This window comes from Lutra lutra, chromosome 1 (assembly GCF_902655055.1).
Source record: "Lutra lutra chromosome 1, mLutLut1.2, whole genome shotgun sequence".
NCBI lineage: Eukaryota > Metazoa > Chordata > Mammalia > Carnivora > Mustelidae > Lutra > Lutra lutra.
In genome coordinates this window covers 148,868,112-148,895,146 of record NC_062278.1, presented here as the reverse complement: position 1 = coordinate 148,895,146, position 27,035 = coordinate 148,868,112, and the positions used below count along the sequence as shown (strand labels likewise).

The following is a 27,035-nucleotide window of genomic DNA, read 5'->3' as shown; positions in this document are numbered from 1 at the left end:
TTAGAATGTGATCTGTTTAGCAAAGATTACATTGGGACTCTTGCCGGCCCTTCGGAGGAGAGCAGTTAAAGACTACTGTTGGTTGGTCAGTTGGTTCTCTTGTTTTGTTTTGACACTCTCTGCCAGATCCCCTGAATTCAAAATGACCTTCGCTCACTTGTAAACCCCTGGGTCTTTATCACATGAGCAGATGCCAAGCTGCTTTTGATGAGCTACTGTTCTGCAATCGATTGCCTGAACCCATATGCCCGATTTTCCATGAATCTGTTAAGTTTCATATCACTAGTCATTCCAGGCCATTAAAACCTTAATTCCGGGGACACCTGGGTGTCTCAGTTGGTTAAGCGGCTGCCTTTGGCTCAGGTCATGATCCAAGCGTCCTGGGATCGAGTCCCACATCAGCCGCCTTGCTCAGCGGGGAGCCTGCTTCTCCCTCTGCCTCTGCCTGCCACTCTGTCTGCCTGTGATGGCTTGCTCTCTCTCTAACAAATAAATAAATTTAAAAACAAAACAAAACAAAACAAACAAAAAAACCCTGATTCCGTTTCTGCTGTGGTAGGCCTTCCTTCCATTGCACTTACCATCTTTCATGTTCCTCCTTGGAATATAGATTTTTGCTACTTTTGTCGCTATGGCTTTGGGAGGGCAACCAACATCACAGAGAGCCTAAACCAAGCCAGGCTTTGTCCGAGAAATGATCACATGCTTATTTTACCACCGACAGAGCCGCAGCCTGACCACTTAGCTTGGATTTTGTTAGGCTCCACCACCCACCTTGATTTTTCCATTCTTTTTTGGGCTGCCTACCCGAATGTCATCTTCTACTCTGTCCAGGGGCCCTTCATGCTCTCAGAAAGCTTGAAAGCAGAAGTACAGAAAGTTATTTCAATATCTTCTCCAACAGGGAAACCAGCCCATTTTGGAAAACATGTTAATTATTCCCACTATTGACTCCCCTTCGGCCACTTGCAACACATCCTCATTTCTCCTCTGGCCTTTCAGGGGAACCATAGCTAGTCACAGATCCTCCTACCTGAGGATCTTCACCTCTACCATTACGCACACCGCCTCCCCTCGTTTGTCTTTGCCAAAGCAGTGATACCCCAAATATGCCATCCAACTTTCTAGTCACAGTTTGGGGTTAACATATGCCTGCTCTGATGTACGATTACATCAATTCTAAAACCTCAGATGCTTCCATTCAGTGAGGTACTTGTTTGGAAGCAATTGCTTCTAAGTTATGGAAAGCACGAGATTACCCTATAATAAAGAATCCTATTATTCCTCAAGGATATGATAATATAGGTTTTTTTTTTTTTTTTTTTTTTTTTTTTTTTTTTTTTTTGGTTGTTCTTTTTCTTTTCTTCCTCTAACATGGAAGGCTGAATTTCAGCTACTTCCTGTGGTGGTTGTCATTCTTTAATTGTTACCATCCTTTCCAGGTTATGTGAAGAACATGATGAAAAATTTAAAAATATTTGGCAGAACAAACTGTCTTGAGTTCAGTGGTTCCCAACATTGGCTGCATATTAGAATATCTTGGGGAGGTTTTTTTTGTTTTTTTTTTTTTCCCTAAACCTGATACCAGGCCTCAGACCAATTAAATCTGAAACTGCAGGGCTAAGACCCAGTTAATGAATAGTTTTTAAAGATTCTCAGGTGTTTCCAAAGTGTAGCCAAGGCAGAGAACAATGACTTCAGCTGGATGGGAGAAATAGGTATTCTGAATAGGATGGGACCTGAAAAAAGAAGGAATGGGAGGAATTTTAATGCCTACATTTAGGATCCATTGTTCTTGACACTGGAACCAGCTATATCCTCATGAGGCAACACGAGGTATATTTTTTTAAAGTAAAAATATGAATTATGTCCTTGAAATGATGAAAGGTAACAACAGGGAGACCCCATTCCTCTGTAAATCATTCCTTAATCTAATCACAAGAGATCTAGCTGTAGATCTATGAGGATAAGGTCTAAACACTGGGCTATTTAAAAATTTCCTCTTTACGTTAAGTCCAAGTGGACTTCCTATACATCCACTTACTGGTTTTCATGCTGTTTTCTAAAGCCAAAGATAAACAAAATGGTTCCCTCCTAATGACTGTATAATGACGGCTGGTAAAATTGATATTTTGCATAATTAGCACCATGCAGAAGTGATTTCAGGATCAGAAAAGGTTTTGCAAAAGCATGTCCGCCAGATGTCCAAGTGGTGGTAAATACAGCTTCTGGAGTTCAGTATGAGCGGAAATGAAAGTCAATATCATGGTAGTTAGCTAGCGCGCTGGTGTTTTTCCATTGGTGGGACCCTGGGACACTTGTAAAGCAGCAAAAGAGTCTCCGTGGGCACTTTTGGCCGTCACCCACCCATGTGTTGTTTGTGGAACACGAGGAGGTGGTCATGGGGGTGAGGCAAGACGGCAGACGTACCACCCGATCAGACCAACTGTTTAGCTGGTCACTCACATCCAGTGGCTGGGATTCCAGACAGATCGTGTCCTGACTGGATTCCGCTCGGCCATGATTCACATCAAAATGAGGTTCCAGAGTGGAAAGAATCACAACAGGCAACCACATCTGGCCTCAGAGCTTCTTCGTTTACTGTGCTACTTAGGAAAGGAAAAAAAAAAAAAAATCTACAGAAAAGAGTTGCTTTGTCCAGAGATGCTACTAATATATTCTAAGCTGCACTCGACTGAGTCACGATGCCCTTTGGCACAGATGACCTTTATTATTTTCTTGGCCAGACACGGGTCATAATCAGTTTCAGAGGCTGCTTTTGAACCCCGCTCATTCACAACCCAAGAACCCTGGAGCCCTGAGTCATCACCTCAAATAACTGATTTCTCTTCCCGGGAATGAAACCAGGGACTTCCAGCCATAATTTTCTTCCTCTTCTAACAACTCTTCACGACCTTATTTCCACACTTACTTTTGTCTTCTGCATTTCGACTGGAAAGCCAATCTGGTTTGTTTCTCCTAAAACAAAAACGCACAGCTGGCGAGACAGCTCTTTTGAGTTAGTGTCTGCACAGTTCAAAGGCAGCACACCCAGAAGTCCCACAGCTGCCAGACCGCCATTTATTCTTCGTGTTTCTTCCACGCAAGAGCTAAGAGTTTCCCCAAGAAGCCAGTTCCATGATGCTGGGACGGAACCACCCCAAAGTGGGGTTTAAGAGAAAGGGGGCCACACTCCTGGATCATCTCTGACTCAGAAACCAATAGGACTCAGTGTGGTATGGCAAGGCATGTGACCAATACAGACTGGGTGGCTGGATGGCGCGAGGCCATGTGATTAAGGTCACAATAGGTCCAGGGGGAACCAGCTGGCTGAGATGTTCTGCTAGCAAGTTAAACATAGACAGGAAACCGCGTGTCTGATACTGTAAAAAAAATCATTTGTCTTCCTGCCAGAGTTAGGCCTGCAAAGCAAAGAGGCTGTTTTCATTTAAAAGAATTTCTACAGTGAGAAAGGAAGGACTGGAACTCTGTGGCTACTGGGAGCCCTTCTCTTTCTCCTCTCAGCCTCTCGGGCTCAAGGGCACGAGAACTGCAAAGGTCTGCACGTAGCAGGCATGTCAGCAGTGAACGCACATTGGGCGGCAGCCCACTTCAGAAGGTCTGCTTTCTGCTTAACCACATGGGTTGAACTTGGAGTCAGAAGTGGTTTCTAGAGTCCTCATGTTTAAGTTGACTGTACATAATTGATGTATTTACTGATAGTTCCATCCTGTTTAACAACAACAAAAAAGTCTCATGTAACCTATAGATAAGTACAGTAGAGAAGGAGTACAAGAAAAGAAAAGGCGGGGGAGGGAGGGGTGGAATGAAGACAACGAGAAGATAAATGTGGACTATAAGGCAAGCAGGGGGTGTTGTCAGGGGCCACATACTCTCTAGAGGCACGACTTAGTTGGTACGGAAGGGGGATATACAAAAACCATGATGAACGTCAGGGGCTGAAGTTTGTTTTTGTAAATGAAGTGTTATTGGAACACAGCTGCATCCAATTGTTTATATGCCATCTCTGGCTTCTTCCACAGCAGAGCTGGGGAGCTGGGACAGGGACAGGCTCTAGGGCCTGCAGAGCCAAAAAATATTTACTAACGGGTCCTTTAGCAAAGACGTTTGCTGACCTCTACTCTGTACGTTTTAAAGTGTCCTTAAGATCAGAAACGAAGAGGACACTGTGAGGGAAACACCCTTCCTAAGCAGGCAGCTGAGAGAAATTTCTCCTTGCTTCCTCAGGGAGAGAACAACACAATGCAACCATTTCCCCAACAGCATTCCCTACAGTGTACATATCACCCTGATTTCATTTCTCAAAGCTCCTTGCTTATATGGCTAAATCCAACAAGACATCTGAATCTAGGGGAGCAAGAGTAACTATTTATAGCCCAAGTTTATCGAAGACTTGCTCTGGGCCAGGTACTATTTCTAAGTTCCCTATGTGAGTGAATAAGGTCATTTATCCTCACAAGAATCCTGTCCAAAGAAGCAAGATTTTTCTCTCTACTTTTCAGAGGGGAAAACAGAGGTGAAGCGGTTCACTCAGGGACAGTTTATTTGTGGCTTACTGGGGATTTGCACTCAGATCATCTTGGGGGGTGGGGAGGGAACCATGAGCACCTCAAAAGATGAGCATCCTGCTGGCCATCCTTTACATTATAAACATCATTTCTCACAAGCCCGTCAAGAATGTCGGCCTGAGGTTGTACTTCTTGCCAAGATTTGTTGAATGGTGAGTCTGTACTTCAGCGACCCGTCCTGTGCCCACAGAACAGATGGCCTCTGAGGTGAGGGGTGCAAACCATCATGGATATAAGCCTGAGGAAAAGCATATTACCCTCCCCCAGCCCTCCCACCTGACTGTGGAAGGGTGAGGGCATTCCCTGAAGAAGACACAAGATTCTCTGGTTCTCTGTGGGCAAAAGGTGAAGAACCAACTGGGACATCTTGGGAAACTCATGTCACTCTCTGGAGACCCATTTCTTTGTAAGTAAAATGGCAAGTGTAGCTGAGCTTATTTCATGGGACTCACTTCGGCATAAAAACTTTATGAGTCTAAAAAGGCAGGAGATAACAAGTGTTGCCAAGGAAGTAGAGGAAAAGAAACTTGTTTTGCACCGCTGGTGGGAATGTACATCGGTGCAGCCACTATGGAAAACAGTATGGAGGCTCCTCGAGAAATCAGAAATAGAACTACCATGCGATCCAGCAATCCCACTTCAGAGTAAATAACCAAAGGAAATAAAAACAAGATCTCGAAGATTATCTGCTCTCCCATAGTCACTGCAGCATCACCTACAATGGCTGAGACACAGAAACCACCTAAGAGTCCATTAATGGGTGACTGGATAAAAAAGTCAGGGAATACACACACACACACACACACACACACACACACACACACACACACACAATGGAGTATTGCTCAGCAATGGGAAGGAAGGAAATTCTGCCATTCACAACAACACGGATGGACCTTAAGGGCATTAGGCTTACTGAAATAAGCCAGAAAAAGAAAGACAAATACTACATGGTATCACTTACACATGGACCCTTATATTAAAAAAAAAGAAAGTCAAACTCATAAAAAGTAGAAAAGTGGTTGCCAGAGGCTGAAGAGTGGGAGAAATAGAGAGAGGTTGATAAAAGGTACAAACTTTCATCTGTAAGGTGAATAAGGTCGGAAGATCTAATGTAAAACATGGTGAGTATAGTTGATAAAGGTCTTGTATAAACGAAATTTGTGAAAAGAGTAGAATTTAAATGTTCTCATACATACAAATAAATATGTGAGCTGATGAACATCATTGATTAGATGAGAGGAATCCCTTCATAATGTATGTGTAGACTTTTTTTTTTAAGATTTTATTTATTTGCTTGACAGAGAGAGAGAGCACAAGCATGAGGAATGGGAGAGGAAGAAGCAGACTGTCCGCTGAGCAGGGAGCCCAACATGGGGCTTGATCCCGGGACCCTGAGATCATGACCTGACCTGAACGCAGAGGCTTAAGTGACTGAGCCACCCAGGCACCACTGTATATGAATACTTTAAATATCTTACAACTGTACTTGCCTATTATACCTCAATAAAGCTGAAAAAAATCCTAAAACATGATGCTAAAAAAAAAAAAAAAGAATCTAGCGGCACCTGGATGGCTCAGTCAGTTAAATGTCCAACTCTTGATTTAGGCTCAGGTCATGATCTCAGGGTCGCAGGATCAAGCCCTGCATGGAGCGCCACACTAGGTGGGAAGTCTGCTTTGCATTCTTTCTCTCTCTCTTTCTCTTCCTCTGTCCCTGCCCCCTCTCTAAAATGAATGAACCTTTAAAATATATATATATTTATTTATTTTAAAATTTAAAAATTTTATTTTATTTATAAAATAACATTTTATTATTTTATTTATGAAATATTTTATTATTATTTTATTTTAAAATCTAAAAAATATTATATATACATATATATATATGAAATAAGACAACATATCTGTAAGTGGTTAGCACAGGTGACTAATCTATCACAGACTCCCAACCAAGGACAGTGATCATCACTACTAATGTTCTAATATTCTATGAATTTCCTTAGTCTGGACCTTGGACAAGATTTAACCTGTTGGCTCTTCAGTTAAGGAAGGGGCTGGGTCTCTGGCCTTGAAACCAGACTTCTCAAAGTTCAGGACTGGAGTTTAATGCTAATTCCCTTTCCTGCAGAGCCATGGGGCCTCTCAATTTCTGGAATGAGCAGTTCAGCTCCAAGTCAGGGGAAAAGTGGAATGGCCAGAGGTCGAGTCATCTGGGAGCTGGAATCTCCTACAAGCCACCTTCTTGCTTTCCACATACCCAGCTCCAGCAGATGATCATAACAAACAACCAAGGAACAAACTGACTCAGGCAAACTTTTTCATGTTACTCTATTACTTGGCCAGGGCTGGCTGCCCAGGGCTACCAAACAGCTCCTTGGTAGACCCCATTCAGAACATCCTAAAAGCATTCCTAAATGTCTTCTTGCTTTGTATATATTAGGGGCCAAACCCACAGACAAATTAACATAAACATTATCATGGAAACAAAAGAAATATTACCTAAAAGGTGCTTGATATCTACATGCATCTGCTAGCACCAAGTTTGTGGAGTATATAAATGAACTTTTTACTTTACTAACATTGTTCAAAGACAGCCACGTTTCACGGCAGAGTTCTGCTACATGATACATGAATGGACTGAGTACAGTATCTTTAGCTCATTTCCAAATGCCCAGATTTAAGACCAAATGTATTCCTCTTGGGCTGATTAGCTCAGCAAGACACCAGCATGAAATTAACAAGACTCATCTCTGGTTCCATTCCTTGCTGGGTGAGTTCACACCAGGGCTTTTTACTCTTCAGTGTGCAAAGAAATCACCAAGGACATTGTTACAGGGAAGATGCTGGTAGGACAGGTCCAGGAGGTTGCATGTGTCTTAGAAGCTCCCTGGTAAGCCTGCCACCACTGGGGAGCCAAGACTTTGGGTATGAAAAGTTTTCAGCATTCAGAATAGTTGTGTTCCTTGGCACGGCATTCTCCTTCCTCAGGGAGGAAAGAGAAAGACAGAAGGCACCTGTTGTGCGCTGAGAGCTGTCTGAGCCGAGCTCTCCCAGAATCACCTTCTCTACCCCCCACCAGCCAGCCTAGGCAATAGGTCCCCCTATCAGCACTAGGAGATTGAGAGCGGCATGGCCATTCAGTGAGAAGGGCATGTGGCCCGATGTGAGCTTTCTGCTGAAAAGAAGAAGTAGTGCATCTCTTTAGCGAGGACAGTGTCATTACCCTCATCACCGATCTGAGTGGCACTTGTGAGTCTTTCCAGTTTTATTTAGCTGCTTCCTGCTGTGATTCTGAGTCAAAACAGGAACAAGGTGTCTCATCTGTCATATCATCCGGCAATATGAGGGATGTGGTTAGCTGTGATTAGAAATCCTAGACTCGACATGCCCCCTTGCCTCTCTGAAGGCGCGTGGAGGATGAGGCACAGATATGCAGCGGGATCTCAACGCTCTGCTGGCACACCCTGGTCGAAACACTGCTATACGACCTCAGTGCCGGAGCAGACCTAGGCTGCGCCGTCCCGTCCACGGCTCACGCAGAAGTCCCAGACCTTATACAAAGGGCCCCCATAAAACCAGCCGCCACTGGTGACTCCTCCCGCTGGACCGGGCACCGATGCAAATGTTCTGCCTGCATCCATCTATTCAATCCTGACAGTATCACGAAACCCCCACCCCGCCCCTTTATTTCCATTTCACACATGAGAGGACGGAAGCAGGGAGACATCGGGTAACTGGCCCAAGTTGGCAAAGCTAGTAAGTAGCAGGTCGGGCCCTCAGTGCATCGAAAGCCATCTCGAGATTTCATTCTTGACCAATTAGGTGACACTAGTCCTCTCTTTCCTAAAACCGCAATAATCACCTTGCTCAGCCTCTGCAAATGAAGGGTCTTCACTGCCCTTGGAAACTGGTGATGCAATGAATAAAACTGAGTGGTTTTGTTTGATTCTTAAAGTTTCAGTGGGAGATCAATAACCATATAATGTCTTTGCAAAGTGGGTATGCCATCTGCAAGTGAGCAGAGCAGCTGGCTCTGGAGTCCCTCTTCCTGCTCAGTCTTGGAGCCTGACAGGTCTCCTTTGACAAACAGCTGTCACTAGGCCATCAATAAGGACTAACACAAATGCCCACTCTTCTAGGTGGAATCTGAGGTCTGGGTGAGTCCAGGGGGCAGATCCTGATTTCTTGGAACTCTACACAACAGCTTTTGGCAAAAGGGAGGATCCATTCCCCCTGAATGTCAGCTATCAGGAATCATAGCCCTGAAAATAAAGATTTGCATTTAAAAAGAAAATCTTGGGGGGGCGCCTGGGTGGCTCAGTGGATTAAGCCGCTGCCTTCGGCTCAGGTCATGATCTCAGGGTCCTGGGATCGAGCCCCACATCGGGCTCTCTGCTCAGCGGGGAGTCTGCTTCCTCCTCTCTCTCTGCCTGTCTCTCTGCCTACTTGTGATCTCTCTCTCTGTCATAAATAAATAAAATCTTTAAAAAAAAAAAAAAAGAAAATCTTGGGGCTCACCTCTTTCCCTTATTTATTTTTTTAAAATATTTTATTTATTTGACAGAGATCACAAGTAGGCAGAGAGGCAGGCAGAGAGAAAGGGGGAAGCAGGCTCCTTGCCAAGCACAGAGCCTGATCTGGGGCTCGATCCCAGGACCCTGAGATTATGACTTGAGCCTAAGGCAGAGGCTTTAACCCACTGAGCCACCCAGAGCCCCTCCCTTAATTTTTTAAAAAGATTACTTATTATTTTAGAGAAAGACTGAGATCATGGAAGGCAGGGGCAGAGGGGGAGGAAGAGAGAGAATCTCAAGCAGACTCCTCCACTGAGCACAGAGCCCAAGGCGGGATCCCACAACCCTGATATCATGACCTGAGCCGAAATCAAGAGTAGGATGCTTAACCGACTGAGCCACCCAAGCACCCTTTCCCTTAAGTTTTTAAGAAAAATGGAAGATGTAAGTAATTATCATTTGCTGAGTTTGCAGATCAGAAATCTGGTAACAAGAACAAAGTACTGTACTGATAAAAACACAGCTTAAAACACTTTAGAGTGTTTGTGTTTGACATTTTATTTGACTTGGAGTGGAGAAATAAAAACTGCTTCAAGAGATTTCATTTCTTAGTGTAAGAGAGAGATGGTGGCGATGAGAGGGGAAGTGGGTCCACGAATGTTGCTAATTATCGGGTGTTTTAGGTGGTGGTGGGGAATTATTTCACTGCAGTGAAGAGAGATGTCTAAAAAGCAAACATTCTCTGGAGCATTTTAGGAGACTCTGAAGTCATCCAGCAACCGAGGCATTAGCTGCACTGGATTTCCTGAGCTGTACAATGAGAAACTGCCTTTATGCTGATTATCCTGCCTCACAGGGAAAGAAATACTCTGATAATGAGTAAGAGGGAAAATACAGAAATGAGCCCATGATTATCACCTGAGTTGAAATACACTGAAAGCTGAAGTCATGAGTATCTTAAGAGCTTAGAGTAATATATATATATATATAATATATAAATATATATATTATAAATTACATAATAATATAAATATAAGTAATATATGCTATATAATGTAAAATAATATAATATATATTATATATTATTATATATAATGTAAAATATATAATATATATTTATATAAATGTAAATACATATAGTATATATATTTAACTTATAATGTAAACTATAATTTATTTTATATATATATATATATATATATATATATATATATAGTCCCTTTGACAAAATAAACTCTTCCATTGTGGATAAGCCAGGACACAAAAGGAGAGAAAAGTTTCATGGATGATAATAAATTTGTTTGGATACTCTGCTATTAGAGATTAATTCCTTTGCCTTAAACTGGGAGTTCTTTGAAAAGGTGAAATACTTGGGGAAAGTTAACATGTTCAGTCAGGATATCAGCTGTTACCATGCTGTAGTGTGATTTAATATAGTTACATCTTCCCTCCTAACCCAAATTATATTTTTAAAAATGAAAGAAATGGAGTATTCAGAATGAGAAATAGGAGGGAGGAGTCATTTTAGAAGGTGCTGCTCTGACAAGATGAACATGTCTGATTTTGTACACTGAGCAGTTAACACTGGTAAGGGGTTAGACAAGAAGAACAGAGAAATGGCAGTAGGTGAAGGACACAGAGAGAGAAAAAGGTGGGTCGGCAGTGCTGGCGAGCATCAAACAAGAAGCACGAGACATCATTTTCCATAGTTGGGATTCACATAATAGCAGGGATAGTGTGTAAACCCAGAACCAGGTTCTAAACGCATTTCTTTTTCAATCAGACCTGTTTGGAGCTAAAACAATCTTTCCCCACTCTGAATTTACATTCCTAAAACCAAGAGAATATTATTTTCACTATCACACTGGCAAAGTTAAAAGGCTTATGATCTCCAATGTTAAAGTAGGGGCATGGAAATCCACATACTCACAGTATCTTTGTGGGAAGGAGAACAACTTAATTGTAGTGATCCAGATTTAAAACAAGTGTAACTTCTGATTCAAAATTTCATTTCTAGAAATGGAATTGAAGTCCTATTTTTCAGAAATATTAGCACAGACATACAAGAGATTTGTACAAAGATATTTAATTAAGCATTGAGTGGAAAAATGAAGACACCCACATAATCTACCAATAGGGGAATGTTAAATCAGTCAAAGAAGATAATCCATACTATGGAGTTTCTAGACAATAATTAAGAGGCATGTAGTATAACAATATATACATATAACAATATGTATTGTTCTGTTTAAAAGGAGTAAAAGTGTTTGGGTGGAAAAAATATTGTCAAATAATACTGTATGATCAACTATTTGCACTGAAAGGTAGATGAGTATATGAGATGGATGGACAGACAGATGGACAGATGGATGGATAGATGGATGGGTGGATGGATGGATGGATGGATGGATGGCGTGGGTTAGGAATGAGGGGCTGAGGTTCATGTACTTCCATTTAAAAATTTTTACATACTGTTGGACTGTTTGAATTTTTGATAAGGAACATACACTATTTTGTAGAAGAAGGAGTCTGAGACCACAGGCCAGGGACACAGAGATGCACACAGAGGAAGCTGGGCTCCTGACCCTCAAGGGAAGAAAACTCACCTTCAGAGAAGATGATGTGATCATTGCACTCATCGGAGCTACAGGAACACATGAAGAAAGTCTCACCCAACACCTTTTTTTCCTTCATAATACACTTTGGAGAAGCAGCATCTTCAAGAGCGATTCCGTGGTAAGTGTCCTTGGGGTCATGGCAAAGCGTCTCTAGTGTTATGTTCTCATCATTCTTTCTCCTACGGTGCAGAGGTTCGTGGCAGGGGAGAGAAGAGAAAAAAAGAGAATGGGTGAATATGGCCTCCTGGACAGGAAAGTACTCTGGACTCTATATCCTTCCCAAAGCTGTTTGAACAATGGCAGCTGGTTCCTGTTCTCCCACGTTAACAGGTTGTCCTCTAGTCTCCTGTGCTTTTTCTACTCATTTCGGTTTTTCCATTGCATATTCTCAAAACCCACTTATGAGTGTAAACGAGAAGGCTTTCCTTAGGGGCTGTCTGGCTGGAGAACCTTACATACTAAATCTTAATTAAACGAGGAGACAGGAAGGCATGGTCAACCGAAGACTGCGAGGTCCTCAGGGTTAAACCTTCCATCCTGAACACCCTGCCAGGTTCACACTGCGTTCCCAGTTTATCTCAGAGGATTAAGGTCACATCTAGCTCAACTGTGCTCCTGGGAACATCGTGGCAGCTCCTCGCGTCTGTTTGCTGGGCCCCAGAGGGCTCTGTGTGAGGGTGTATCCCATGCCGGCAGCTGGCTGCGTGGACAGCACAGAACACGCTTCCTAGATGAAACACTGGCAGTTTCCCTGACTCACAGAAAGGAACGGAAGGGGAAAAATGAAAACACATGGGAAAGAACTGCAAGGTGTTCTTTGTTTATGGCTCGGTGAAATATTTTATGCTGTCATGAACAAATTATTTCTACATGTAGCATCCCTTCACTTCAAGTATCTGAAGCTTAACCCAGCTAAGGACTCCAAGAAGCTCTCCCGTGGCATTTTACTGAGGCCCTAGAAAGTGCTCAGTGGGATCTATGTGTACATTACATTTAAAAATGACATGATTAGGGCGCCTGGGTGGCTCAGTGGGTTAAGCCGCTGCCTTCGGCTCAGGTCATGATCTCAGGGTCCTGGGATCGAGTCCTGCATCGGGCTCTCTGCTCAGCGGGGAGCCTGCTTCCCTCTCTCTCTCTCTCTGCCTGCCTCTCCGTCTGCTTGTGGTCTCTCTCTGTCAAATAAATAAATAAAAATCTTTAAAAAAAAAAATGACATGATTAATGCCCTCTATTATAATTGCAAAAGCCAAAAGAAAACTCTGGCATCCTTGGAAAAGTACATCGTTCTCTGCCTCCTTCAATCTGCTTCTCTGATAAACTTGCCCTCTTGCATGACTGCCTCCAACACCAAGGTTGTGCTGACCTCTTTCCTCCCACCTCTGACGTTTTCAGAGGCAACCTGTTGTCTTAAATGGTCCTCTCTACCTCAGGAGGGGGAGTCTAGGGTAGGGCTAATCAGGCCTGAACTATTTGAACAGAATCTTCCCGGGGAAGGTTTCTGAGTGCCCACATGCCTGCTCACACTCACCAGCCACTCCCCTCCCCCCACAAGCTCACTGCTTGCAGCAAACAAAATGGCAGGTAGGCAAGAAGTGAGGAGTGGCATTAAGTCCAGCCTTCACCTGGAAAACAGGCAGGTCCATATCCCCAGAGAATGAGTAATTTTGATGGCAACACCGCTAGAGTGCTTTATTCTGGGACACTAAAGGATGGTTTGTCAACAAGGGGATGAGAAGAGCAGGAGTGCGGGGCAGATGGAACAGTCGAACTAGGACCAGAGTCAATGTGGCTGACATCCATGCAACCCAGAGCTGGCTCCCTCAGAGGCAGGTGTGCCCTTGCTGAAGGAGTTCAGTGGTTCTGGTTCTCGACCTAACACTCCAGCGGGTGCAAGAGGGGCCAGCCCTAGCTAAGCAGGCCTCTACTGGAAAAGGAAGCACCCAAATCGGAATCTTTATTCTAGTGTGGCTAGCAGGGAACTATGTGACACTTGGCATGACCACACAACAAACTATGTAAGTTTAAAAACCCACTTATCCTTAACTCCAAAACTCCTGGGAAGTCTTGGCAAAATGACAGTCATGAAACAAGAGCACCTTCCTCCCTGTCCCCACAGCGTGTGTGTGTTTGTCCTCAGACACGTGCCCGACAGGGTTGTTTCCTGGTTTGGGTCACAAAATGAAGGCTCTCTGCGTCTTCCATGCCGCCAGGTAAAAGCATGGTGTTTCTTCCTTGGGAAGCTTCTAGAAGCCAAGGAACGGAATGAGGAAGGAACTCTGCGCCCTGAAGTAGAGCTGCTCTATAACCGCTGGGCAGCCCTTCCAGAGCCTCTTGCCTTTCATCCCTCACTGCTTAGAGGACTAACATCGCAGAGAGGAAATTGAGTGGGAATACTTGAGCCCGGGCAAGTCCTTCACTGGTTTCTCCACTCACTCCTACAACAGTGCTCCCTGGCAGGCAGAGCCAACTTTGCAAAATATCTTTGGATACAGCTGAGCCTAGGAAGGGAAAACACAATGAACCAAGCACAGACTTTTTCTTTGTCCTGAAACGTTTGCTCTGAGCCAGTGAAGAGGTCTGTCACGATCTACTCAGAAAAGAACCACGATGATCAAATTAATTTTGGTTCCACAGGATTTTTATCCTTGGAAAGAACTGACACGTTTGACATGGGATGGGTACCCAGCTGCCATCAGTGAAACGGACAAACGCATCAGTGAATGAATGAAAAGAATGCTAAGACTCATAAAGGCACTGCAGTGTACTCTCAGGGGAGAGCCTTTTTTTTCAGTTTCTACACCTGGCTGTTCCTTTGAGTTCCCTGGAAACAGACCTTAAGGCTGTGAGATTTCTGTGCAGAGAGTTTACCGAGAGGCACCTGTAAGGGAAGCAGCACCGCACACAGTGGGGGTGGAACCCCAGTGCAGATCACAGCCACCGACTCACTGACGCCTCGGAAGATGGCGGGTCAGAGCTGTCTTGAAGGAGGCCCAGTGGCCAGCATTTTGGACCCCGGCATCAACCAGTCATGGGAAGCTGGCTGCCTATGGAGAGGAGCAAACTTGAGGAGGGGCCAAAAGAGGGAAGAAGCTCCAGGCAGTGTGGGCAGGGGGTGGTACTCCCCTGGAGGGACTCGGAGGGATCCCTCCGCAGCGACTTGGGCCAGCAGCTGAGGGCAGAGCGCCTCACCGCTGAGGGGGATCAGCGAAGTGCACCACGGTACGTCTCGCTTCCCTTTCTTCTTACTGACATCCCACTCCACGGGAGTATTTGTCTCTGCCGAGACAGGTGAAAACATTCACTGCGTTAACTCTTTACAGTGGGAACGGAGAGGAGACGGGTGGGGTGGGGTGGTGGTGGTTGGTTTCCTCTCCCCTACAGGCTCACATTTCCTGAGACAGCGAATAACATAACGCCTCATTCTCCGGAGAGACTTGATTCACATTCCATCGATGGGGTTTGTATGGTGGGTCAAGAAAAAAAAATGCCCTTATTGGATGAGCCTGTATGGGGTAGCAGAAGTAAGCTCTCATGCCACAGTGCACATTCACGTAAAGATGATCGGCAGAAAACAGGAGCAAAGAAGGAAGCAGGGAGGTCACCCAATCTGGCGTCTCAGTCTTTCCTGCACTAGCCTTTGATGGATGGTCCTCCAGCGTCTCCTGAACTTTGACTCCTCAGAGGAGGAAGACTGTTTTGCTGTTAGGAAACCATGATGGTGAAAACGTTTAAATTTATACTGAAGTCTGTCCCCTGGTAAACGTTATGGATCCTCTTTCTGCCCTTCGGAATTCCACAGGATAAGTTTATTATATTTTCCACTTGAGAGCCCTTCCAGGATCTCTCCACGGTACCCAAGTCTTCTCTCTACTGGACTGGCTGTATCTGATTCCATCGACCATTCCTCACATCTCTGCTTCCTAAGCCTGCAGTCCTACAGGCCCCTTTGCCTCTGGACACGATCTTTGTCAAAATCCCTTTTGCAAAAGCAGTGCTCGGAACTGGACCTGAATGAAGCTGGCGGGGACAGCGAGATGTCACGACAGTTCTTTGCTGTTAACATTCTTTTAGTGCTTAAGAAACGAGTTCATCTGCAGTGTGTGTGTGGAAATTGGCAAGGTTTCCAGATCTATCATCAAGACTAACTATATGTGGTTTAAAGACTTATTCCCCCAACAAGGGGGGCGGGATATTTGGGTTTATATTCTCAGTTGCCATCTGGCCAGGAGACACATAGGTTACTTAAAAAAAAAAAAAAGGCTGGTAAATTCAAAACATCAGAATAAGCCTGCAAATGTTATATTTCATTAATGAATTTATACTTTTTTTATAAAATGGGGGCTATTTTAATCTCTTTTTTCCTTTCATCTCTGTTCAGACTCCCAATCTGTAACTATGACAGAATCAAAGGATTTGTGAGCACCATATGCATGTGTGTGTGTTAAGGTGGGGGGAATGAAAAGGAGAGGGAGAGAGAGAGAGGGAGGGACAGAGAGAGAATATGGAGGGAATGTGATCTAAGAGAAATACGCAGTGTTGATCCAAGAAGATGTCGCATGTAGCCTGTGGTGCTGTGAGTGAACTGGTCAGGGCTTTAGAGTGAAGAATGGGTTGTCTTTCTGGTTCTCCAAAAAGCTTTCCTTTTTTTCCTTTTTTTTTTTGACAAAGGCTTCCCTCTTCCAACAGCCCACCTTTCATCTCCTCTCTTTCCGCAGAACAAGACTGAGATTGCCTCAGAAGAACAAAGCTCCTGGTGTCATCCTGGGGTACGAAGCAGGTGTCAATTAAAATGACAAGTGGCAAATGTCTCTCCTTCATAAAAGGAAGAGGCCCCGGATTTATTGTAAATATGAAAGGTCATCTTATATACCGTCACGCTCATATATAGCGATTCACATGGGTGTGTATGAATCTGAGAATGTACAGAATATCTCTGGAAATTACATGTGATCATTGAAAGAGAGACGGCCTGAAGGAAAGGGACATGTGAGAGGGCATGGAGACAGCCTTGACTCTAAGGTACCATGGCGTGCATCACTTGCAAAAGGGGGAAAAGGGAGATTTTCAAAAGCCGCCTTACCAGACAGCCAGACAGACTTCATGTGGCTTCTCACAGATGGAGGTAATGCTGCAATTGCTCATGCAGGATTTCTGGTTGTCACAGGTGGAAGATCTCACATCGCAAAATTTACACAATTGCGGAAATTTGATGACACCATTGTTGTCCGTGACCATCATGTCATTATTAACTGGAGAGGGAAAAAAAAGACACACTAAATGAGTATCTCACTGCTAGGCAGCCTGCCAATGAATTCCTGATGATGTTATGCAATTTCAAATGAACCAAATAATGCCTTCACATCAGATTAGAATTTCCTTCACGTACGCAATTTGTAATGAAAGCCATTGCGGCGGGGGTGGGGGTGGGTGGGGGCGGTGTAGCTGGGGTGGGGGGAGGTTTGAGTAACTTCTTGCTTTTGTCAGTGGTTACCATAAGGCACTCTATCTCCAACACAAAAATTGTTCAATCAAGAACCATAGATCTGACGGGTCCACTGCACAGTGCTGGGTGGTAAGAGCACAGAGAATATTGTCTTAAGGAAATTATCCTTTAGGTGGGTAGACAGACGAAGAAACAGATGAGGGTAGGGTAACCCAAGATAGAGAGAAGCACAGAGGATAAAGGATCCTGACAAGAGTCACGACCAAGATGGGCAGAGACAGGTCACAATGGTGTAGAGCTGTGCAATGCGTAAGGCTGTTGGCCAACTCAGAGAAGACACTGTAGGTGAGGCAGGGCACTGCCTGTGTTCTCCGACCTGCATAGGAAGAGCTCTAAGACCCTTGCTTGAAAGAGGCTGGTGCTAGGGGCCCCTGGGTGGCTCAGTCAGTTAGGCATCTGCCTTCCACTCAGGTCATGATCTCAGGGTCCTGGGATCAAGTCCTGCATCAGGCTGTCTGCTCAGCAGGGAGTCTGCTTCTCCTGCTCCCTCTGTGTTCTCTCTCTCAAATAAACAAATAAATCTTAAAAAAGAGAGAGAGAGAGAGACTGGTTCTAATTTCTCCCATTGCCTTGAGGGAAATTAGGTGATTAACCAACACCGAATAAGTGTCTCTGAGACAGAATCCCAAACACTGGTGAGGCTCAGAACACTGGAGTCCTGCAGGTGAGGAAAAGCCGAGTTCCACCTTGAGAGTCTGCTCTCCACCACCTCTCTGGCTTCATCCCCCACCACCAACCCATTTACTCCTTACTCATTACCTTTTAGGACACATGGGCCTTCGCTGGAAGAAGCCAAGTTCCTTCCTCCTCAGAGCCTTTCCCTTACAATCCCCTTCCTCACCTTTCTGGTCCCCTGTTAACGTCGCCTCTTCATCCTAACGCAGCCCATGGGTAACTAGCCCAGAATTCTGTTTTATCTCCTGCACAACGACCTCATTCACTTACTTGTTTATAACCTATCCACCAAAATGTACGCTCCACGAGCTCTTGTCTTGTTTATGTACTGGATGTCCAGTGTCAAGAAGAGGACCTGCTCCATAGAAGGTATCCGATAGTATTTGTTGAGTGAGTGGGTGAATAGTGACTGAATTTAAGAAGTTCACACTTGGCCCTATATGCCTTGTGGGAAAGGATATAGAACTTCTTCACTCAGATGGGGAGGGTGGTGATTATAAATGCAATATTCATTCACAGTCATCTATAGTACATCACAGGCAGGACCGTTCTTAGCAAAACACATGCTACACGTTGCCAGACCATTAAAAAAGGTGTAACACCACCTTCCCCATCTTCTTCCTCCAACAGATCCATTTCTACTGGCAAAAGTGGAAATTAAAGGGTTGAGTTTGGAGAATCAAGTGAAGGAAGACAAGGCTACGAGGCATTTGGTCAACAGACATGAACTTAGAAACACTTACAGGCTAGTCTAAGAAAGATTACGTGCTTAGACAAGGTACAGCGCTGGACCAATCACTGGCTATTAGGCAGCTGGGAGGTGTGTTTCTGCCAGCGATCTCCCTTGGAAAGGCCTGAGGAGAGCCTCCTCATCTCCTCCCTGTGTCAAATATGCTCCTGCCTAAAGCCAGACAAACAACTTTAACGCCCTCCCACGGTCTCTCCTTGTCTCATGAATTTTTGATTTCTGTCATCCACACTTTGCCACAAAACCCTTCTTGTCACTTGGGCATAGCACCTGTTTCCTGGGTCTCTAAAAATACAAACATATATAAATTTAAGATTTGCTTTCTTGTGGTAACATTAAATATAGAAGAAAAAAAAAAAACACCCATTCATCCCTCTCAGGCCTCAAGTTCATTTCAGGAAGTGTATTTTTAGGCAACAAACTATTTTGAAATTTGTCTCCCAGACCAAGAGCTCTATGCTAAGCTAAAAATACAGGCCAAAATGCTTTCTGAACTTTCTGTTCAATTTGGGACTAACACAACAATGAATATATATATTTTTTCTACAATAGTTAAAGTTGGATCTATTTGTGAAACAACTAAGTTAACCCCTCAGGTTTCCCTAAAAGACATGGGTAAAACAACAAAAATCTGGGTCATGTTTTGATTATGTGAATTTTTTAATAGAGTATGTTTCACACAAACATGTATTTGCTGGCTAGGAAGCTTTGTTGTTTTTAAATATAAAATCAAGCCTCCATGAAATAGAATTCAGCCTTCTCACATTTTAGGATTTTAGCCTGTCTTAGTAGTTATCAACTTTGAGGGCATGTTAGAAGCAATCACCTAGGGAGGTTTAAAAAATAATGAGGCCTGAGTCCTACTTCCAGATACACTGATTTAATTATTCTGGAAGGTGGCCTGAGAATTGAGATTTTTTGAAGCTGCCCAGATATTCTAACATGCACCCAAGGCAGAGAACCCTGACCTGGAATGAGTTGAAAACAACCTGACTGGCTGAAAACAAAGAAACACCTACTCCGATCCCCACCCCCCCACACACACTTTCTGTGACAGTGAAGGAGCAGCCCTTCAATAAATCTGGAAGGAGATTCCTTGTGAAAAACAGGGTCTGAAAGTTATGTGATGAACTCTTTTACACCTCAGATGGAAAGGGGTCCTCTGCTGGGCTGGCCAATGCTTTTCTAACACAAGCTAAGAAGTGTGAGAAAAGTGAGAGGAGTCAGGAGTGAAATGAGAGAAGTGCCACCAGTAAGTCTGCTGCTGGAAGCCACAGAGGCGGCCACAGATGTGTTGACAAGCATAAGTGGTTTAGATCTGATGCCTACAAAAGACGATCAACAGTGAAGACACCAAAGGAGGCCATGGAAAAAGGAAAAAAAAAAAAAAAAAGGAGTGGAGAATGGCCACCAAGCTGCACAGATCCAGGGGCATCACTCAGATCACAGTCAGCGAACAGGGCCCCTGGAGACCTGCAGGTGTATGATGGCGGCTGCCTACAGCAAGGTCCAGAAAGAGAAGACCTTTGCAATGAACTCTGGGAGAAAGGCCAACAGCGAACTTCACTCCACACTTGGAGGCAGAGGTTTGTGGGGGAGAGGACGGCATACAATGGGAACTCATACACACTAAGCACCTACTGTGTGCCAGTTAAAGTATGTAAGTCGTCACATATCATGTCCTAAGTAGCCAGTGAGGAGGCCTCCTTTGTCTCTTTATTATCATTAAAGTGACCACTGCTAAGGTGAACAGACTTTTCACCTTGAGCAGCTTCTTCTTCTCCTTCTTTTCGAAAAATGTGAAAGCCTTTACCTGGGGCATAGTCGCTATAGTTTTCCCCCTCCCTTCCCCCGACAGCCACTCCTTAACTAATTGACCTCAGGAGGCTCCCCACCTTCAGTAATGGTCAGCCTCTGGTTTAAGATTCCCTCGTGAATATGTGTTGGTGGCATAGGGTGAAGTGTAAGGGGCAAAGCTACCTTTAGGCTGTGCTGAAGATCACTGAATAAAAACTGATGGAGTCACGCTGGGGAGAAGGGACCGAGATACCTACGTACAAAGCTTTGCTCATCATTGCGGGGGGCTGACTTACAGACTCCCTGAAGACCCACAAATCCCCACTGAAGAATCCAAGGACTAGCCCGGTGTCCTCCGGGGTCACAGATAACACCCTAAGTAGTTCCTGTTCATCAGAGGGGTGGAGGGCTCCTGGGAGCAGGAAGGGTGGCGATGGCTACTCACTACAGGCATGATCGCATCTGTGCGTTCCAATCAGTGGGAAAAGAAGTTACCATTGCAACCACGGGCATCAAGCACCTTCTGTTTAATAATGTTCACGAAGCCTAAGTCTTGAAGAATAAATGCATGTATGTGAATAGCCAGGGACAAAGATATTACCCTCAATGGCACAACAAAAGCCATCTCATTACCCCAGAGTAGACCCTAACTTCAAAATGACTTCCATGCAGGTTAAATGACTCCTGCATCTTCAGCTAATCTGTTCTCATATTAAGGTAGTGTATTTTAGTGTCTCTATGCCCTCTGTGCCCCGCTGACCATCTCCAGGGAACTTTCTACCCATAACGGGCAAATCAGCTATTCATGACGTCTCCCAAAAAAGAGGTTCCAATAAGAGTGTCTCTCACCTAGAAAGTCATGCGCTGAAGGAAGTGAGCCTGGACAGCTTCTTTTCAGCATATGATGGGATCACATGGTTCATCATAGTTCACTTTTCTTCAAACAAACCCGTGAGTAATATCAAGCCCTTCAGTCTAGGTCATGCTGCCTTCCTCATTTTAGGGCACATTTTCCCCCAAACTCATTGCCTGAAGACACAAGTTCCAGGTCTTGAGAATATGAATTAAGTAAATGCTTAGCTGTGTCTATTGCTGGAAAAGTACTGTTGTCTTTGAAGGTCAATGATGAGCAGCCTAGTAAGGCTTAGCTTTACTCTAGATAAATACAGGGAGTTTTGAATATAAATTCTTAGTCTGTATCTTTGGAATGGTGTCAACTATTAACTGAGCTAGTAGGTAAAAATCTCAAGACTCTACAAATAATCTTAAATACTTTGCCAGAAAGGCATTCACGCCCATTTGAATCCTACTGCTGTTTGGTGCTGTGTTTTGGGGGGCAATGAAGAATCTATTTATTCTACACACACCTGTGGCTGTCTTGTGGAGTGCTATACGTTTCAGAGCAGGACCACAAAAACTGATCCAACTATGTGCAGCCTCTCAAAGAATAATCCATGGCAACTGGTGAACAGAACTCAGAACGCTTCTCAGCCGTGCTTCTCAGATGTTAAGAGGGACACAAAGCTTTTGGGAATACGTTACCCCGCAGGTGTGGGGTAGTGTATTGGCTCATGCAATAGGGGGGCTGGCAAGTCTGAAATTTATAAGGCAGTCCAGCAGCCTGCAAAGTCAGGCAGGAATGAATGCGGCAGTGTTGAGACAGAAATTGCTTCTCGGGGAAACCTTTTCTGCTCCCAAGGCCTTCCAACTGACTGGGAGAGGCCCAGTCACATTACCAGGGATAACCTCCTTTACTTCCAGTGAGCCAATTGTAGTTAATCACTTTTGCAAAGCACCTTCACAGCAACGCCCAGGTTAATGTTTGATGGAGGAACTGGGCCCTGTAACATGGCCAAGTCCTCATTAAACTGAGCATTCCAGGTAGGAGCTGAGACCGGTCCCGGGCTATGCCCATGCTCCTGGTTCATGTGTTGAGTGGGAAGGCGAGGGTGAACCCAAGTTTTTGACTGGCCACTATTTCCCTTTCTCCACTAATGCTGGATCCAGCAAAATTAAATACTATTCCTCACCTTTTTTTTTTTTTTTTTTTTTTTACGGGCATGTCTCATCTTACAGTTCATTCCATCTGCTTTTCTCTTGAGTCTGGCCTCTTAAACGATCACAGGCCCAGAGGCTCTGATCACCATATGGGCCCAGAATTGAAAGACTTGTTCTCTGAAAGAAGGTTTTTAATTGCAGTTGGCATTTCAGAGTCAGACACTGAGGCAACCATCTGGCAGACAGCCGCCATGGTCTGTGATGCTGGCAACAAACACCCTAAGGCCCCCAAGACCAGGTGGGACAAATGTATGGGCCCGTCACACACGTCCTCCCCTCCAGAACAAAGCAGCAAGTCAAGCAGCCTCAGAGGAGTCCCTTCATGATCCTTCATGAAAGAAAGACATTTCCAAGTGAATAAAATACTTTGGCCAATTACTATGAACAAACAAAAAACACCTAATGATTAAGTCAAAGATATCTCCGACATATTCTTCTTCTCTACGGCATACCTGGAGATTCTAACACAAAGTAATACCTTCTTTTTCAGTTTTAAAAGGGCTTGAACCCTCATTCTCTAAGTAATTATAAACATCTTGAGAGCAGGGGAGGCGGGCTTTCCTTCAAGTGATGGTTCCACATGGTCTCTGGGCCCTAGGATCAGTATGAAACCATCACATAGTTAACCTGGAGACCAGGGTTTGCAAAGGAGAGACATAGAGACAAGCAGCCTGAACCCATCAATTCTTTCATTTTATTTCAGAACATTTTCATGCAAATGTTCTGTAATAATAATACTTTAAAAAAAAAAAAAAAAAAAACCTCCCAAGGATGACCTGGTCCATATGCTAAAGTATCTTTTGAAATGGCAGAAAAATCATTCCAGTCAAAACCTAATAGAAAAGATATTTCCTGCATTCTACAGATGGGAACGCTGAGGGGCTCATCAATGCTCTGGTGTGCATGCCGTTCATATGCCTGGCTTGACGCAGATGAGATTTACAAAAGGCAAGGAGACTTAAGAAGGCAGAGAAAAAGTCCCAGCAGAAGCACAAGGGCCAGGAACAGAATCTCAGACTTTGTCAGCCTACTCTTATAATAGAAATAGTCTACTCTAGAAATGAACTGAATAAACTCAAGGCCTGGTTTAAAAACTTAAAAGTCAGGGGCTGGCAAATAAACTAATGAATCTGGACAGTTGTCAACCAGCCTAATGAAACTTCCCTGAAACATAGGTAACTCTGAATGATATGGTGAGGAGGGGTGTATGTGCGTGTGCGTGCGTGTGCGCTTGTGTGTGTGTGTGTGTGTGTGTGTGTTTCTCCCTCTTTGATTTCTTCTACTGAGGATTTTAGCTTTGATGGTTTTGGTTTCTTTCTTTCTTTTTTTCTTTTTCCTTTTTAGCTAAAATGAGTTGAATTGTTCACTATGGATTGCTTTAAGGAAACTGCATAAACAAACATAGAAATCTGTATTCGCCCAACAAGCAAATCAAGGGATTAAGGCATATTTCAAAGGGATTCATCCAACAGGGTACTTTAAATTGAAAACTTGACTGTGTCTTTAAAAGATGATTTTTAAGATTTGATTTACAAGGAAATTTTTTAAAGCCACATATAGAATAAAACAAGCTGTAGCTGAATGGAAAAGTAATTAGCATTTTCTAGTGACAAACATAAAATAACTGAGCTGGGGTTTCAATAGCAAACTTCTCAATTGAACACTCCCCGGCCCCTAGAGCTCCAAATAGCTCCCAATATGCACACTCTGTTTTCTTGCTTAGCCTTGAATTTCTTGGATCGCTGAGGATGAAGTGCAGCTTGAGTTCTCCCAACACTTGCTGAATCTGCTTTCTTTTTTTTGGATATATGTCCCAGAATCAGGTCACATATCAGGTGACAAAACCCAAACATTTAAAATGACTCTTGCAGACGGAAATATCTCTGTTATTGCCAAAGTCAGTATTTCAGGATGCTAGCATTTTTGCCATATTCAAAGAGCTGAAAAACTGTTAACATTCTCAATTGTTCTTCTTCATCTTTAATAGGGATCCAGTAGAAAAACAGCCCCCAGAGAGCTGGGCAGGGCTGAGCAGTCGGCAACAAACACCACCGTCCATACATGTAAATTTTAGTTTATCATTGAGAAAGCTGATTTTCACAGTGTATTTATCTGGCAAGTCCTAACTGTAGAGACTCTGAGATGAGCCAACCCCAGGAGCATGCGGGGACGGGGGCTGAGGAAAAGATGAAGCCAGCCGAAAACATCAAGCCACATCAATGTAAATGGGATACCATACCAAGTGAAGGAGTATAATTTGGCACTATTTCACGTACTGTCAAAATATTAACTGTTCTTCTGCTGGGAAGTGCTTGAAAGTTGGTACTTTATGTAAAGTAATAGTAACTGAAAAAACAATTCTCCCTGAGTCAATACAACTTGGATGGTATACTGTAGCAGCAAGCGAAAGGACCCAGAGATTATTGCAAGTAAATATGATTAGCTAACTCCTTGGTGACAGTCACAACAGCGTTGGTAAATAGCCTGATAGAGGCACAATAATGAGCACACGACTTATGGAGTGCTATCGCATTCCAATTCAGCTCAAATAAATTGTTACCAGAAAAATTAGCCGACATAAACCAACAGTATTACGTATCTGCTCTGTGAGCAGCTTTCTATTAAACCATGATCGCAAAGGCAGATAGCATAAGACATAATCCTTTTTCCTCAAGATGCTTATGCTCTTACAGGGAACCAAAAAAAAAAAAAAAAAAGAAAAGAAAAGAAAAAGAAAGAGTACAAAAATGATTTTTATTAAAAGAACCTCGGAAATGGAAAGGTTCTTCATGAAGATGTGCTTTTTAATGAAGTTACTCATTTTAGATTTTTAAACAATACTTTATCTCGAAGTGCTGAGGCAGCCTAATGCCAAATTCCAAAATTAATGGAAAAGCTGGGAAGGGATTTTTTTTTTTTTAAGGTAAAAACTCTTAGAGAATCAGAAAAACAGGCACTTGAGATGAACCATTTGCTTCAATGAAGTAAGGAATTTGGCCTGCATATCAATTTCCGGTGAGAGCAGGCTTTTCATTTAGAAATTTCTCTGTAGAGGCTTTCTCCCCTTCTCTTCAAAATGTCCTGCAGTGTCCTGGTGCCTGGTTGGTGCCTGAGAGATGTTTCAATTACAGTTGTATCAAGTATGTGAAAATATTGGTCAAAGCAGATGATTCCCATATTCCCACTATGGAAAAGGACGGGGAATATTTTAGCACACAGGCAAAATACTTTTTTGAGGGGTGAGGCCTCAGATGCTTGGTTTCTGACCATCAGGTAACACAGGAGTAGACCCATCTGGGAGACACTAGAGCAGGAACTGTATAAGCTACGTACAGTCCCCGGAGGTCCTCTGTCCCAAGTGTTAAAATGAGGATATTCTGCACGAAAAGCCATATTTCCAACTCCATTTAAGAAAATAAAAAGATGTGGCAGCAGTGGGCCTACAGGGTCCCTTGAGGACAGCCCGCAGTCAGCTGGAAAGGGGGGCTGGGCCCTTGAAGTGGCACGAGAATCCATGTTGGTCCTCTCTGCTACTCCTTCTGGCCCCTGCAGCCATCTGAATTTTTACCATTAATGATTTTTTTTAACATGTTTATTCAATTATTTCTTCCACTCTTGGAGGTCTATTTAATTTCTTAAAGATTTTATTTTGTATTTATTTGAGAGAAAGAGAGGTGGGGGGGACACAAAGGAAGAGGGAGAAACAGACTCCCCACTGAGCAGAGAGTCCAATGTTGGACTGGATCCCAGGACCCTGAGATCATGGCGCAAGACAAAACAGAGTCATACGCTTAGCCAGCTGAGCCACCCAGGGGCTCCCAGTATTGGAGGTTTAACTGGAATGCAAAAATTCATGTGTAACTCTCTAATATGGATATATTTCAATATGTACATGATTCATGAATATGGAGACTCTTATTTCAGTTCAAGGAAAAGGAAAATTTTCTACTTGAGAAGTCAGATCTGCATAGGAACATCATCATTACCATCATCATAAAGCTAGTAATCATAATGGGTATTTCTACACCATTTATTGAATGCAGACCAAATGCCTAGCCCAATACCAAGTGCTGTGATGATTATTTCATTTACTCATCACAACCGCCGTGTAATTTTGTCATTGCCAGTTAATAGATGGGGAAATTAAGGGTCGAAGAGGTAAAATAATTATCAAAGGTCAATGAGAGACAGCTCATGAGAAACAAAGCCAAAACCGTCAGCCTTTCTGATCCTAGCAGTGTGACAGCCATCCCCATTGTAAAGGTTCTCAGGCAGAACTTTATGGTCCCTCTGGCAGAAGGCAAAGACAGAGTGTGGCCAGAAGGAGTTGGGTAGAGGGCAGGTAGGGGCAGAGGAGCAGTATGTTTCTTAGAAAAGAGCTTTGGTTCTTTGCAATTACTTCACTCATTTGGGGAGACATATATAATAGAGGCAGCTTGGTGAAGTACAATGGTTTTAAAGTCAAAGACTTCAGAGTTCAGGTTCTGCTGTTAATCAGAGCCATGAGACCCAAGGCAAACCACTACACTT

At 43.7% G+C, this 27,035-nt stretch overlaps 1 protein-coding gene across 2 annotated transcripts in view; it reads right to left on the bottom strand.

Annotated features, from left to right (window-relative positions):
• Positions 1-27,035, bottom strand: part of TGFBR2 (transforming growth factor beta receptor 2) — an 88,960-nt gene that overhangs the window by 37,045 nt on the left and 24,880 nt on the right. For both annotated transcript variants that reach the window (XM_047738933.1, XM_047738942.1), the window contains 2 exons: positions 16,805-16,973; positions 11,713-11,903 (listed from right to left, as the gene is read on the bottom strand). In XM_047738933.1, the coding sequence (XP_047594889.1) occupies positions 11,713-11,903; positions 16,805-16,973 (360 nt within the window). The remainder of the gene's footprint in view (positions 1-11,712; positions 11,904-16,804; positions 16,974-27,035) is intronic.